The following is a 15,804-nucleotide window of genomic DNA, read 5'->3' on the forward strand; positions in this document are numbered from 1 at the left end:
CATATTTCAAAATAGAAAAATCAAGAAAATATAAATACCATTGTTAGTGGGAGATAGATGTGAAGAACCACCATCAGTAGGAGGATGGGAGGAAAGTGCACCAAGTCCAAGTCGCGCCAAATGTTCTTGAATCTGAATATCTACTCGTCGATTAATTGTTTCCTCCATTTCAGACATCATTTCCTCCCGTACCTCAAAATACAACTGCTGCCTCATTTCATCCATTTCAACCTGAGTGCGCAACCGTTTACACCCAATAGTAAATGGTGGTGGCATCCCATATCCTAGATCATAGAACATCGGGATGTACTCCCCAAAACTAGATCAGCTGCCTCATCCTGGGTTAGAAGTTGGGTCACGCCATCGGGGCTGTGAGGATTAGAATCAATATGCGGGGAGATGAGTACCATCATTTTGTCCTGAAAAAAAATGTGATACCATGTTATTTCTAAAATTTTACAAGTTAAATCAAAATTTACATATGAAATTCAGAGCCTTAAATCAATTGGGAAAATCATGTATTGGGCATTAATAATTCCTAATCAAGCATATTAAATTGAATCCCCAGACCACACAACCCAAAAAGACAATAAACATACCATTCTCATGCACCCAAATACACAACTATCACAAAATCGAAAGAGAAAGATCGAAGCTATGACTCTTTAGACATACCTTGAATAATCGAAACTTGCATCCATCTTTCGGGACTAGATACTAGAAAAGACAACTAGCCACTCATGATTATTGTAATAAACATCCAATCTATTGTCATGTAAATAGAGTTTATACAAAATCAAAGAGAGGAATCAAAAACGACAAAGAAAACTAGAGAGAGAAAGTGCCTCTACCCGTAGTCCTACAACTATAGTGGCTTCACCTCTACAAAAAGAGAGATCCTTTACAAAATGATGTTCTTAGGGTTAAAGCACCCTATTTGGTAATGAAAATACCTAACTACCCTTACAAGATCAATACTCATTGGTTATAATTAAGAAATACCCGAAAAAGCCCATAAAAATGGTTACATATATTGTTGGATCACGACAGGAGTCTGGATGGTTGTTTCTTCATCAAGCCACTGACTCCATTTTGCCTTACTGTTGTCCGGACACCTAGTATTGTATCCAAAAAGATGGTGTCCGGACACCTCCTACATGTCTTGGTTCTCTATAGTTCTTTATACCATTTTTTACTTGTTGGTGTCTGGACACCTTGAGGAGGTGTCCGAACACCTCATTGTTCAGACAACTATGAAGGTTGTCCGGACAGATTCTTATCTGTCTCCGCCAGATTGCAGCAAGTTCAGCTCCAAGCATCTGAATTCGTCCAATTTAAGCTTGTTTCCAACAAAACCAATGAGAAACATCCATAAGAGTAAAACTAATTAAGATAAGCATAAATACATCAATTAAGTGCTAGAACATCCTAATTAAAGGACATTAGGACCTCAAGATAGAGGTCCAATCACACGCTCCAACTTAGACATTGCTAGTCCCTAGCAATGCAAACACTACCTAAAAATGACAACAACTACTAAATAAAGTCCTAACTCACCGTCGTAGGCGTCATGGTTGCATTTAGCACATGCAACAAGCCTTTAAACCCCTAGGTCACCCTAGTGGACGTTGTAGTCTTGTGAGGGTTTAACATAGTGATACCCACAAACAATTACCAAGGGATCCACACTTACTTTGAAAGCACAATTAATGGTTCTTAAGTTCTCATATGCAAGAGGCAAAATTAATCCCCAATTCCCCGCTAGTCAATACATGCAAAATCGTTGGATGCCTAATTTCAACCCCTTCAAAGATGACCAAGAAAATTTTATACTAAGAAAAATATAAGTGCAATGAAGCAAGATTAATCGACAAATTCACACATGTTTCTCAATTAAAATCCTAAAATATTGAAGAACGATTCTTTTATTGCTTGTTTCTCTGGCGAAAACTAATTAGTAATAAGATTAAATTTGGAATCGGGGCAAAGATCACTGGACCAGGAATTTGCAGAGTTCATGACATAAAATCATGAAAAAGAATATGCCGAATTATTTTAGTAGTACTAGATCGATTCATGTGGGTGGGGCCATAAGCCTCTACGTAGGCAAGCATGGGGGTGCTATCGAGGTGCCGAGTGGTGAGAGGGCTACATCTCATAAATCCCACATCGCCCAGAGGATCTGGGGAAGTGCAGAATATTATAGGCCAACCTCTCAAATCAATAACAACCGGTTTCCATAGAGTGGTGGCACCAAATCCCATTAGAACTCCGCAGTTAAATGTGCTTCTACTAGAGCAATATTGACATAGGTGACCTTCTGGGAAGACAAAGTAGTGAGGGCCAATTGGGTCCAAAGCTACAAAGTGTTATTGGATTAGAGGGGATGGGTTGTTACAATTTTGCTCACTGAAGGCCAGTTGAGCCCAAAGTGAATAAAGTATTACGGGACTTGAAGGGGCACACTGTTACAATTTTGGTCACTGATAAAAGGCCAAAGCTAAAAAGCCAAATAAAATGAGTTCGAAATCCCCAACCCCAAAAGCAGATGTACAAAAAAAGAAACTGCACAAACTTTTTGATGTGACGACTTGCGACTATTTAATTTACTAAAAATCATAGATTTTAAAATGACTTGTGCATCAAACCATCGATGATTGATTTTGCAATAAATAAGTCAAGATTTTGCAAACCAACAATTTTTTACCAAATCGGGCGGTTCATGGGTCAGCAATTTTGAAAAACTAAATCATGGGTGATCACAGTCCAATGCATAAATGGTCCGAACTAGCGGGCTTATCTAGATTTAAAAACTATAATATTTAACAATTCCATATATAATATATAAAGTTTATAAAACTATTTTCACAACATTAGGGTGGCAATACGGCAACACATCAACACATCAAATATATATATATATCAGAAAAAAAAAAGTAAATATCTATATATTCAGGTTTGACTATATATATATATATATCTAGGATTAGCACAATGTAAAGAAATAAGAAGAACTTAGTTGAAATCATACAAATATTCAGTCGTCTGAGTAAACATAGTTGAGCAACAACATTATGTTGGACCTATGGTCCTATATGTCTAAATTTTGATGATATTAAATCATTTATAAATGATAATGAAACATTAAAGCAATATTTGATTTATATGAATTGAATTTAAATGACTATATATTTTTGAGATAGTGCTGGAAATTAAGTTTTGAAAACAAACATACATGAACTAAGTTACAGCATTAATTTTCCAATTATCATATCTTAACCAACTTAGGTCGAAATGACTTGAAACTTGAACCACATGCACATGAAGGCTTAATATATGTTCTAGGACTATAATCATGAGAAATTAAGTGCATCACATATATATTTGGTCATATGCTTAAATTCCGCCAAAACTAGGTTTTACCTAATTTTGTGCATATGTGTTCTTTGTGAACGTGGTGAACCAAATGAACTCCGATTTAAATGAAATTTCGTGTGAATCTTAGTTTCATCACTATGAACATATTTGATTTAGTAAAGTTCAAGAGAAAAGGTCATTTACACTGAGTTTTCAAAATGACTTTGAATTTACACTTAGAATTTATCGGTTTTACTATTAGTGATCTAATTGCTTGGTTGAGTGACCAAACGATTTCCGATTGTTATGAAATTTTACATGGACATTCTAATACATATAAAATGATTTATCATGCAGTAATATGAATTTTCTGGGTTGTTTTTCTAATATAATTAACCTATGCGCTCTATATGAAGCTCTTTGAGCTTACATGCAATTGGGGAGTTCTACCTCCTATTTCCTTGTAGGTTAATCATCATTGTGGTCTCATATGGCTCAGAATTTAGTATGTTCAAGAGTGGTCGAAGTCCAGTTTCTAAGAATGAGCTTGGAGCTCTAGGAAACTATGAAAAATCCTATATTGGCCAACTTTCCACTAAGGCACTTTATCAAGTTGAATGAATCAAACATTGAGGCTATTGGTTGTGGTCTTCATGGAGATACAACTCTTTTCAAACATGTGGGACAAACCTTGTCCTCTCTACACTAGTGATATATTCTTGTTTGACATTTTCACTCAAGACATGTGCTACCAAGAAAGTTAGGTTGGTGCAATCAAACAAGATCCTTGACATTTTCACTCAAGACATGTGCTACCAAGAAAGTTATGTTGGTGCAATCAAACAAGATCCTTGACTAAGGGATCACTTTTGAAGTATTTGATTCAAAATGAAGGGACAAGATGGCATAGTACAATCTACATCCATGGCTGAGAATTAAAGAGAGTTTGAATGGTCAAGATTTGAAGACATACATTGATCAAATGGTTGTGCATAAGACAACTTTCTTGCTTGCAATTTTTGACTTAAAAAAAGGAGCATGTGCAACGTCTATATGCTCTATGGTGGAGATTTGTTTGCTCAAATCATCAATGACCAAGATTAGGAGCTGCAATGGATGGTAGAGATCAACTCTTGAAGTTTGATCCAATGGCTGCAAGCATAGGAGAGAATTGCCTTTAAAAGAGGATCTTCCCTTTCATACAACTTGGAGAAGCATTTGCAATCAAGAGAGAACTTTGTTCAAAGCTTTCAAACATTCAAGCATCCATTGTCTACTAAAATCCCAGCTTCTTCTTGAGCCACTACTCAAGGCCTTCTCACCATTTTGCTGCTGCAAAGAGAGGGTGCTTTCACTTGAGCTCAAGGTGTTATTTCTCCCAAAATCACCTCACCTTACCTACTTGAAATCCTACCCGTGAGTGTGTGATTGTTGTTATTGAAAGTTCTTCACTTAAAGTCCCTTTGTTAGGGCATATTACAAACATTGAAGTTTGAGGGAGTTCTTAGAAACCCTTGGTTGTAAAGTTTGAAGATTGTCTTGAAATCTTTAGTTTCAAGGGTGACCTAAAAACCCTTGTGAGTTTTGTGGAGCTCTTGAGAAAACCACATCCTTAGTGGAGGTTGAAAATCCTAGGTTGGTGAATCTAGGTAGTAGACGTAGGAGAAGGGTCTCCGAACTACTATAAATCGCTGTGTTGATTTCTTTGTTTACTTGTTTATATTTACTACTTGTTTCAAACTGCAGGATTTTCAAAACCCTAATCTGTCCGAGATTAGCAGACTGCCTTAAACTTTGAATTTTGATCTGAAATTTTTATATAGTGTTTATTAAGGTGTTGTGACATTGCATATAAAATTTCGTTGCATTTTGACATCATTTGATAGGTAAAATCTGAGTTGAAAAATCTGTGTGCAGTGTGTTGCTTGAAAATCTGTTTTGTGCAATTCTTGATTATTTGATATTTGGTCATTCACTATATTGTATCACATCTTGCATTGGATTGAATATTGATTAGGAAAATCATTAGAGTCCAAATTTGTGTGCTACTTGTTAATTGCCATTAATTTGTTTAAATTGAAAAAGGGATTTCAATTGGAATTTGGGGACACAATTCACCCCCCCCTCTTGTGTTAAAACTCGATCCGTCACATTATTCCTTTCTTAGCATCTTCAAAAAGACATGTCGTGATAAACACTTTATCGATAGTACATTTATGTGGATTAAACAAGTTATATATATATATATATATTGTCAAAGGGTATAACTTCTCATCTAGTGGTGTATCTTAAAGTCTTCGAGAGTTCTGGACGAAATCTAAAAAAGGAGACCTCTTAGAAAAGAATCAAATGTCGTATGTTACTTAAATGAGTTTGGAACTACTATAACACTGATATTTTTTTCCAAAAATATGGGACCCTGGGGATTTGGATGGTCTGGGTGATGGCCCATGTCGCCCCACCCCAACAATGCCCTGATTTCATCCCTACAAAATCAAGATCACTTCTTGTGTGTGCAAGAACAAGGATAGAGCCAATATAAACTCTCATGATATCGACAACTCTGTAGGGAATCAACCACTATTTTCTCCTTGATATGCAGAGATGAATGGATAAAGTTGACTCTATTAAGAGAACCAATGATATATTGTTGATGAGTTCTTAAACGATCCAATATTTTTATGAATTCAACTAAGCTGTCACCGATATATTTGTTCTTTTGATGTGTTTTTATTAAGACACCACACAATGCTCAAGCCCAGCCCATTTGGTTTTATTGAACTCTACCACTAGATCGAGCTCCTAGAAAATTAATATTTTATTTAATTGGTGCCTACTGGTATGGATTTAATTGCAAGTGCACAAATTACACAAGTAATAAAATGATGAGAAAGAGTATCGTTCCACTAGGGATATATTGACAATACAAATCGATGTCAAACAAATAACAATTATGTAAATTGTGGAACGGGATTTGTGGTTGGTTTTGTTTTTAATTAGACTAAATCAAAAAACATAGAAAAATTTAAGAAAGCAAATTAGAAGACACAAATCAACACAAATGAAAATCAAGGATGGAGAATACTAGGGTACTTAATTTCACCGCACCTATCCAATTCAACTCTCTTGATCCCTTGATCCCTAATTCCTCTCTCAATATTGACAATCGGTCTCCCTAACCTATCCAATGCTCCATGTCTGGTCACACCGAAAATATCTCTATCTCTAATCCCTAATATGTCTAACAATCGGATTCAAAAGACAAAGACCCATTAAGTTTCGTGGATTAACCATTTAGCGATTGTATAGGTCATGCACCTATATTTTTATGGTTCATGTACTCTATGTTGTCTATGGCTTGAGGCAAACCCTATAAATCTCCTTTCAGTTTCAATCCAGGCAACAAATCATCTAGATGGTGATCAAGCATCCAAAAGCATTAAACACACCCATACACAATCAATAAGAGAGAGAAATTAAGAAATAAGGAAATCAAGTTTGTTGAATCTTCAAGGTTTGGTTACATTAAGACACTAACAATAGAATCTAGCCACTCATAGCAAATAAAAACATCATCAAATCCAATATTGCAGTCATTAGATACAAGATAGAGAAGAAATAAGAGAAAACCCCTTAAATCCCCCTTGTCTTGTTTCAATGGCTGCTTCTAAGAGCGAGAAAGCTCTAACCGTAGCCTCCAAGTGTGAGATCTGCCTTCCAAAATCCAAAAAATGACTCTTTTATACTCCCTTAAACCCCTAGACCGTTTCTAATACAAGTTGGTGTCATTTTGAGTAGATCCCACACGAGTTTAGGGTATTTTTGGGTAATTGGAAAATTTGAATCCGTAAATCTTGGATGGTCCGATCGATCGGGCTTGACCTCCGATCGATTGGGAATGCTTGCTGTTAAAAACTGAGTTATGTTTGGCCGATCGATCGGATTTGCCTTATGCTATTATCTTCTCTTCTCTTTCCTTCAATTTTCGATCCGATTTGACTCATTTTCGTCCTGTATGCTCCCAAACACCTGTAATGTGTAAATATACAATTCTTAGGTAGCATCGACCCTAAATTTGCTCAAAGTAACTTGAAATATAAGTGAAAGGGTGCGTAATTGTATATACATAATTCCGCATATCACCTACTTACATTTGCCGACAATAAACACTTTTTCCGCCACAATGTTAGGGAGACAATACGGTAAGGCATCAGCTAAAATATTTTTTTTATTTCAATGACTGCCACATTTAAACCCCACAATATTATGGAGACAATACGGCAAGGCATCAAGTAAACATTTTTTTTGTTCCAATAACTACCACATTTAAAGATAATATCCAGGTTTGATTATATATACATTTATCTACGATTATCACCATGTAATGAAACAAGCAACCAGCCACATTTAAAGATAATATCCAGGTTTGTTTATATATGCATTTATCTACGATTATCACCATGTAATGAAACAAGCAACCTGCCACATTTAAAGATAATATCCAGGTTTGTTTAGATATACATTTATCTACGATTATCACCATGTAATGAAACAATCAACCTGCCACATTTAAAGATAATATCCAGGTTTGTTTAGATATACATTTATCTATGATTATCACCATGTAATGAAACAAGCAACCTACCACATTTAAAGATAATATCCAGGTTTGATTATATATACATTTATCTACGATTATCACCATGTAATGAAACAAGCAACCTGCCACATTTAAAGATAATATCCAGGTTTGATTATATATACATTTATCTACGATTATCATTTTTTTTTAGTTGAGTTGAATTCAGAGAAATTGGGAATCGTTTTTTTTGGTTAGATTATATTTCTTAATTCCATAGTTAAAATTTTTATAATTTATAATTATATATCTTCATTTATTTAACATATAAAATAATTCAATTAATAAAAATAATCATATTAAGTAAGTGCAAATATAAGCATATGAACTAAAAATTTGTTGTTTCTTGAGTCAAGCCTGGTGCCTCCTTTCCTTGGCTTCAATTTATAATTTTCTAGGCTGCTATCGAGGTGCTAGATGTAACTTTGCTACCATGGAATGAATTGTTGGGACTAATTATATCCTTTTCAAAAATAAAATATATATGTATATATACAAACATTTTCATTATATACGCATCCTTGATTGTCCACACAGAAGTGATAGGGATCCAATTAAATGGGATCCTAGTCATCCTAGTAATCAATTATGTCCCTTGATTGATATGTATTAGGTTTTGTGAGTCCCTGCACTTACATCAATCAATGGCCAAGATTGATTACTAGGATGACTGAGATCTCATTTATTGGGATCCCTAACATTTTTGTTGTCCATAACTTAAAATATGTTAGACAAAAAGTGAATTATCTATTGTAAAATTAAATATTAACATATATGTTTGCTATATATATGACTTATAGCATACATAACCAAACATCTCGCTTGTTCCATCTATTGCTTTTTGAATCACTTGAAAAATGCATCAATTTATTTTTATTTTTATTTTTGTTCTCATTTTATGTATTCAGTCTCTTGTTGAAGGAAAAGAAAATAGTTTTAGTGCTCAACTTATTCATCGGAATTCGCCAGAATCTCCATTTTATAATAGCTCTGCCACTCCATCAGAGCTCATCGAAGATGCTATTTTGCGTTCTGTTGACAGAGCCAACGTCTTCCGTTCACCTATGCATATCAAAGAGAAAACAATTGTGCCAACGCTGATTCCAGTTGGTAGTGACTATTTTATAAGGATTTATGTCGGCTCTGAACAAGTTGAAGTTCTTGCTCTTGCAGACACAGGGAGTGATCTTACATGGATAAGATGTCGTCCCTTTGATTGGGTTGCGTCGTTTAATCCACACAAATCCACTACTTATAAACCCATCTTTCATGACTCATCTATTTGCAGGTATGTACCCAAATGGAGGAACGCACCCCATTGTATGTACAACTATACTTACCTAGATGGATCATATTCATTAGGATTGTTGAGCAATGAAACTTTCTACTTAAATGACACTACTATCAATGGTAGAGCTAATTCTTTTCCTCGATTAGTGTTTGGGTGTGGTCACAAAACTCACTTGCCTTTTAAGAGTAAAGATACTCAAGGTATCGTTGGCCTTGGTGGAGGGCCACTGTCATTAGTTTCTCAATTAAAATCCCAAAATATTGAAGAAAGATTCTCCTACTGCTTGCTTCCTTGGCGAAAGCTAATTAGTAATAAGATTAAATTTGGAGCGGGAGCAAAGATCACTGGTCCAGGAATTGTTTCATCTAAACTAGTAACCAAAGATCCTTCTACCTATTACCTCCTCAGCCTTAAAAGTATCAGCATTGGAAGTAATGAAACAGGAATAAGTCAAATCCCTGGTAATATCATAATCGATTCTGGAACATCCATTACTAGGTTGCAGTCAAGTTTCTACAATGATTTAGAAGCTATCGTCAAAGAAGTTATTGGTGTAGAGCCAATATCAAATCCACCAAAAAATTTAAAATTGTGCTATGAATCAAGCTCCGTTACAGATATTTCTTTTCCAGAAATGCTATTTCATTTTGATGGTGCAGATCTTCGGTTATTACCCTTAAACACATTTGTGGAATATAAAGATTTACAATGTATGATGATAATCCCAGATGATAACCTTTCGATTTTTGGAAGTATGGCACAAGTGAATTTTGAAATAGAGTTTGACCTCAAGGAAAAGCAAGTTTTATTTGCTCCAGCAGATTGCACCATGTTTGGGTTGAGAGAGTAGTTGGATATGTAGGCTACCCCATCCATATGATCATGTGGTCCTGAATAATGATCTCACACTAAAAGTTGGGGTAAAATTTTATTTATTTAGTCGGAAATAATTACCCAGCTGGGTCTAATGGGAAGGGGAAAAGAAAACCAATTGCACCAAGTTTTTTGGATGTAATTTCTTAAAAACTCTTGCAATGTACTCTTTTAAGTCTAATAAGAAAGTTTTTTTAAGAAGGTCACAGAGTTAATTGTATTCATTTACCCAATAACTTAGGCAAGAGAATTCGAGACCCGTGGGCTCTCGAGCCACCATAAAGATGGATTACATATGAGAACTTCAAAAGCATATGTACAGAAAAAATAACTACACAAAATTTTGGATATGACGACTCACGACTACTTAATCTACTAAAAATCATAGATTTAAAAACGACCCATACATCGAACCGTCAATGATTGATTTCGCAATAAATAGGTCATGATTTTGTTAACGAACAATTTTTTACCAAACTAGGCAATTCATAGGTCTACGGTTTTGACGAACTAAATCATGGGTGATCACGATCCAATGCATAAACGGTTTGAATTTATGAAACAACCTGTCTAGGCTATCGGTTCACAGGTTTCACGGTCGAGCAGGTCGACGGATCCAGGTGTAAAAACCATGGTATTTAAAAATTTCATATATAATATACAATATTAGGGTGGCGATACGACAAGACATCAACTAAATATTTGTTTTTCAATGCACCAGTTGCCCATGTAAAGATAATAGTCAGGTTTGATTATATATATATATAGGTTTGATTATATATATATATATGTGTGTGTGTGTGTGTGTTGAATTGAGACTTGGGTTTGAGAGAAGCGGCTAGGGTGTGAGAAAAGAACAGAGAAGAATTTTAATATTTCTCATTAAACGCAGAAGAAGAAAACACAAGCTTATATACATTCTATCATGCCACAACAACACACTAATTACATAATTGACATTACATAATAAACGCCTAATAACATGTACAGTATAGTAAATATGTTCATAAGTGATACTCCCCCTCAAGATGAATGTATGACAATGACATTCATCTTAGAAATAAGATCAACAAGAGGAGCAGCTCCGAGTGGCTTAGTGAGGATGTCAGCCACTTGGTTTTGGGAAGAAACATGCATAGGCTTGAGAGACACAGACATAAACTTCTCGCGGACCACATGAGTGCGCTAGTGAAAAACTGGATTTCTGCAATATGCAGGGCTGCTTTACTATCACAAAAAAGAAGAGCATGTTGTGGATGAGGGATACCAAGATCACGAAGAGGATAGAGTAACCAAGTCACTTCAAAAGTAGTAGAGGCAAGGGCCCTGTACTCCGCTTCGGCTGAGGAACGAGAGACGATGGACTGTTTCTTAGACTTCCAAGATACTAAAGACTGATCCAAGAAAATACAAAAACCGGATAGATTCCCCGATGTGAAGGCAGTTTCCCCAATCCAAATCAAAAAAATCTTGAAGTTGTAAAGTGGAGGTAGCAGAAAAGAAAACTTCTTATTATATCAGAGAACACGAATTGCAACATCCATATTACAATCGGCCAATCAAGCGCCTGTAAGAAGTGGAATCAGGAAGCAAACCAGTAGTAATATTCACTAACTTGAGATTGGATTCCATAGGAAAATTGACAGCCTTACAACCCCAAAAACCTGAATCTTCCGAAGTTTCGAAAGCATATTTCCTTTGGCAAACAGTAATGCCAGCAGCACTTCGGGTAACTTCAAGCCCAAGGAAAAATTTAAGAAGACCCATATCTTTGATCTTGAAAGTTTGATGAAGAACAGTTTTGAAGTCGTGGATATGAGAAGAACTATTACTTGCAACAATGATGTCATCCATATACACTAAAAGTGCAATAAAAGTAGAACCATGATGCTTGGTAAATAAGGAATAATCAGACTTAGACTGTCGAAAACCATGAGCAACCAAAAAAAAAGACGACTGTGCATACAACTGTCGGGAAGCTTACTTAAGTCCATAGAGAGACTTGTGAAGCTTACACATAAGTTGTTGTGAAGATGAAGAAGAAGACTGCCCCTTACTGACAGAACCAGTTGGTATAGTCATGTATACCTCTTCAGATAAGTTCCTATGCAAAAAAGCATTATTTACATCAAGTTGATGTAATTGCCAACCTTTCCTGGCAGCAAGAGCAAGAAAGAGAACGATAGTAGTCATTTTTGCAACGGGGAAAAAAGTATCAAGATAATAAATGCCAAGTCATTGAGTGTAACCCTTTGCAACTAACCTAGCTTTGAAAGTCTCAGTTGAATCATCATAGCGATGTTTTGATTTTATATACCCAGCGACAGCCAATAGGATGTTTACTTGGGGGTACGGGAACAACACTCCAGGTTTTGTTATTGTGAAGAGCAAGCAACTCAACATCCATTGCTTTACACCAAGCTGGAACTTGTTTGGGAAGAGAGAGAGAGACAGAAGTGTTTATGTGAAGGAGATAATTTTATGTAAGATAGGGAATAGGAAATGGGATAAAGAACTGGAGAAGAAGAAAAGGGTTCCAAATGGGCGAAATTGCATTGATAGTCTTGCAAATAAGAGAATGGGTCATCTAAACCTCAACAGTCTTAAGCTCTTCCAATAGAAAGACATGGTGGTTGGTTTACCTACAATTACTGGAGATGCTAGCTTGCGTGAAAGTTGCATGCTAGGTAAGCAACATAGACAATCCTTTCTAAAACAAGCAATTGGAGAGCAACTGCAGTACTTGAATTGGTTCACATAGACCTCTGTGGACCAATGAAAGTACCTTCATTTAGTCAATACAAATTCTTTTTGACTTTCATTGATGACTTCTCAAGAATGACATGGGTGTACTTCTTGAAGGAGAAGTCTCAAACGCTAGAATTTTTCAAGCAATTCAAGGCATTAGTTGAAAACCAAAGTGGCCAGCAGATTAAACATATAAGAAGTGGCAGGGGAGGTGAGTACATTTCAACCAAGTTTGTGCAATTCTGTATAGAGGAAGGCATATGGAAATAGTTAACAGCTGGATTCAGTCCCCAGCAGAATGTGTTGTGGCTGAGAGAAAAAATAGGTCCATTATGGAGATGGCCAGGGCTCTATTGGCTGTAAAGAACATGCCTACTACCTTCTGGGCTGAGGCAGTACATACAACACTATACCTACTGCATCTGTGTCCTTTAAGGGCACTTAATGACAAGAACCCTGTGGAGACCTGGAGTGGTGTTAAGCACTCAGTGGATCATCTCAGAATATTCGGGAGTGTATACTATGTCCATGTTCTAGCAGAGAAGATGACCAAGTTGGACAACAAGAGTAAGAAGTGTGTTCTGGTGGGGTACAACACCAACTCAAAAACTTACAGAGTCCTTGATGTGGAGAGTAACAAATTGCTGGTGAGCAAAGATATAATGGTTGATGAAAAGGCTGCTTGGAACTGGAATAGTCAAGTTGGTGAAATGCAGCAAGGAAAGGAAAGAATGTTGGAGTCTGAAGAATTTACTACAGCTCAAATTGAGGAGGAGATTGAGGCAGTTGCTGCTCAAACTGGGGAAGATGCCTCAATTCACAGTGACCAGCATGCACCTGAATTTGACTCAGTGACAGTGGTCAGTGAACCAGACCAGACTCTGGAGAAGGTAGTGATTCTGAACCAGAGTCCCCTTCCCTCAGGATGAGGAACATATTAGACCTATGTGGATCATGCAATCTTGCCACCCAGGAACCTACGAAGTTTGCTGAAGCTTAAGCAAACCCAGTGTGGAGGAAAGCTATGACAGGAGAAATAACTATGATTCAGAAGAACAACACTTGGGATTTAGTGTCCAGGCCACCTAGGAGGGATGTTGTAGGTGTCAAGTGGGTTTTTAAAACAAAACTGAATCCTTATGGGAGCATTCAGAAGTACAAGTCCAGATTAATAGCTAAGGGATTCACACAGAAATCTGGCATAGACTTCCATGAATCGTTTGCTCCAGTGGCTAGACTAGAAACCATCTGAATTGTTCTGTCAATAGCAGCTCAGCTGAAGTGGAGGGTGCACCAAATGGATGTCAAATATGCTTTTCTAAATGGAAAGCTTGAAGAAGAGGTTTATGTAGGACAACCCGAAGGTTTCTTGGTTGAAGGTGAAGAGGACAAAGTGTACAAGCTCAGAAAAGCACTTTATGGTCTTAAACAGTCACCAAGAGCATGGTACTCTGAAGGGATATTTATATCTGAGACTGCCTATGCTAAAGCAGTTTTACTTAAACAAATATGCATGACTACAATCCATTGACCATTCCTTTGATAGTGACAGAAAAACTACACAAGAATGATGGAGAAATGAAAGCAGATGCTAGCAACTACATGACTGCAATCCAATGACCATTCCTTTGATAGTGACAAAAAAAGTACACAAGAATGATGAAGAAGTGAAAGCATATGCTAGCAACTACAGGAGTCTAGTAGGGTGTCTGTTGTATCTGACAACTAACAGAGCCGATATTATGTTTTCAGTAAGCTTACTCTCACAGTTCATGTAGGAGCCCTCACAGTTCCATTTTGGCGCTGCCAAAAGATTATTGAGGTACCTTTAAGGGACATTGGATTATGGAGTTATGTATGCTGCTGGTAAGGAAGTGAAGTTAGGGGGTTACTATGACAGTGATTGGGGAGGATCTCTTTATGACATGAAGAGCACCTCAGGTTTTCCTTTTGACATAGGCTCTGGAGTCTGTACATGGGCTTCAAAGAAACAAAATTGCATAACCCTTTCATCCACAGAGGCTGAGTATATTGCAGCCTGCAAAGCTGCCACACAAGCTGTTTGGATCGGGAAGTTTCTGGATGATCTTGGTCTAACACAATCAGGTGCCACTGAAGTTCTGTGTGATAGCAGATCTGCCATTGCCATTACAAAGAATCCAGTAGACCACAATATGACTAAGCATATTGCCATCAAGTACCAGTACGTCAAGGATGTAGTAGAAGCTAAGATTCTAAGGCTGGAACACTGTGGTACAAATGAGCAGCTGGCTGACATATTCACCAAGGCACTACCTAAAGACAAATTTTATTACTTGAGAAGCAAGCTTGGAGTGATGCCAAAAATTCAATCAAGGGGGAGTGTTGAATGATTTACATTTTTTGCTATGTCCTATTTAGTCTTTTGTCTTTAGAACTCAAGGTTATTCTAGTCTTTTCATAATTATGAAAACCCTAGCCGCACTCTATGGTTGTGTGGTAACAGAACTGAAACTCAAGATGTCTCTTATCTTCCTTGTTTATTTCAACTTCATAGTCAACATCAAGTACATGAATTATGCATGCACAAGAATGATGTGGTTGGGTCTAGTGAACAAGCTTTAAAATGAAGCTTGTGCTCGATAACAAGAATGGTGATCGAGGAACGTGGTGTCGGGTTTGAAGACTCCATGTTGCCATTCTAAATGGAAGCCCATAAGAATTGGTTTGGCCCATGTACGAGTGGTTTTTTTTTAGGGTTTGTGTTTATAAGTGAATACGTGGTGATGTAAGTTGTAATCATCTTGACAGAAATATAAAAACACTCCTCGGTGCTCCGTGGACGTAGGTCAAAACTAGGCCGAACCACGTTAAAAATTTCTTGTGTCTTTCTACTGTTTGTGTGTGTGTTCTTTAT

The 15,804-nt window shown here is 36.7% G+C and overlaps 2 protein-coding genes across 2 annotated transcripts; one reads left to right on the forward strand and one right to left on the reverse strand.

Annotated features, from left to right (window-relative positions):
- Window positions 1-2,042: 2,042 nt before the first annotated feature.
- LOC119995514 (aspartic proteinase CDR1-like) lies at window positions 2,043-10,137 on the forward strand. The gene is made up of 3 exons (XM_038842033.1): window positions 2,043-2,190; window positions 2,313-2,390; window positions 8,918-10,137. The coding sequence occupies exons 1-3, from the start codon at window positions 2,043-2,045 to the stop codon at window positions 10,135-10,137; spliced, it is 1,446 nt and encodes a 481-aa protein (XP_038697961.1).
- A 260-nt stretch (window positions 10,138-10,397) lies between these two features.
- On the reverse strand, window positions 10,398-12,014 carry LOC119995515 (uncharacterized mitochondrial protein AtMg00810-like). The gene is made up of 2 exons (XM_038842034.1): window positions 11,710-12,014; window positions 10,398-10,491 (listed from the first exon to the last, which is right to left on the reverse strand). Exons 1-2 carry the CDS (start codon window positions 12,012-12,014, stop codon window positions 10,398-10,400), a joined length of 399 nt encoding a protein of 132 aa, XP_038697962.1.
- Window positions 12,015-15,804: the final 3,790 nt, after the last annotated feature.

This window comes from Tripterygium wilfordii, chromosome 3 (genome assembly GCF_013401445.1).
Source record: "Tripterygium wilfordii isolate XIE 37 chromosome 3, ASM1340144v1, whole genome shotgun sequence".
NCBI lineage: Eukaryota > Viridiplantae > Streptophyta > Magnoliopsida > Celastrales > Celastraceae > Tripterygium > Tripterygium wilfordii.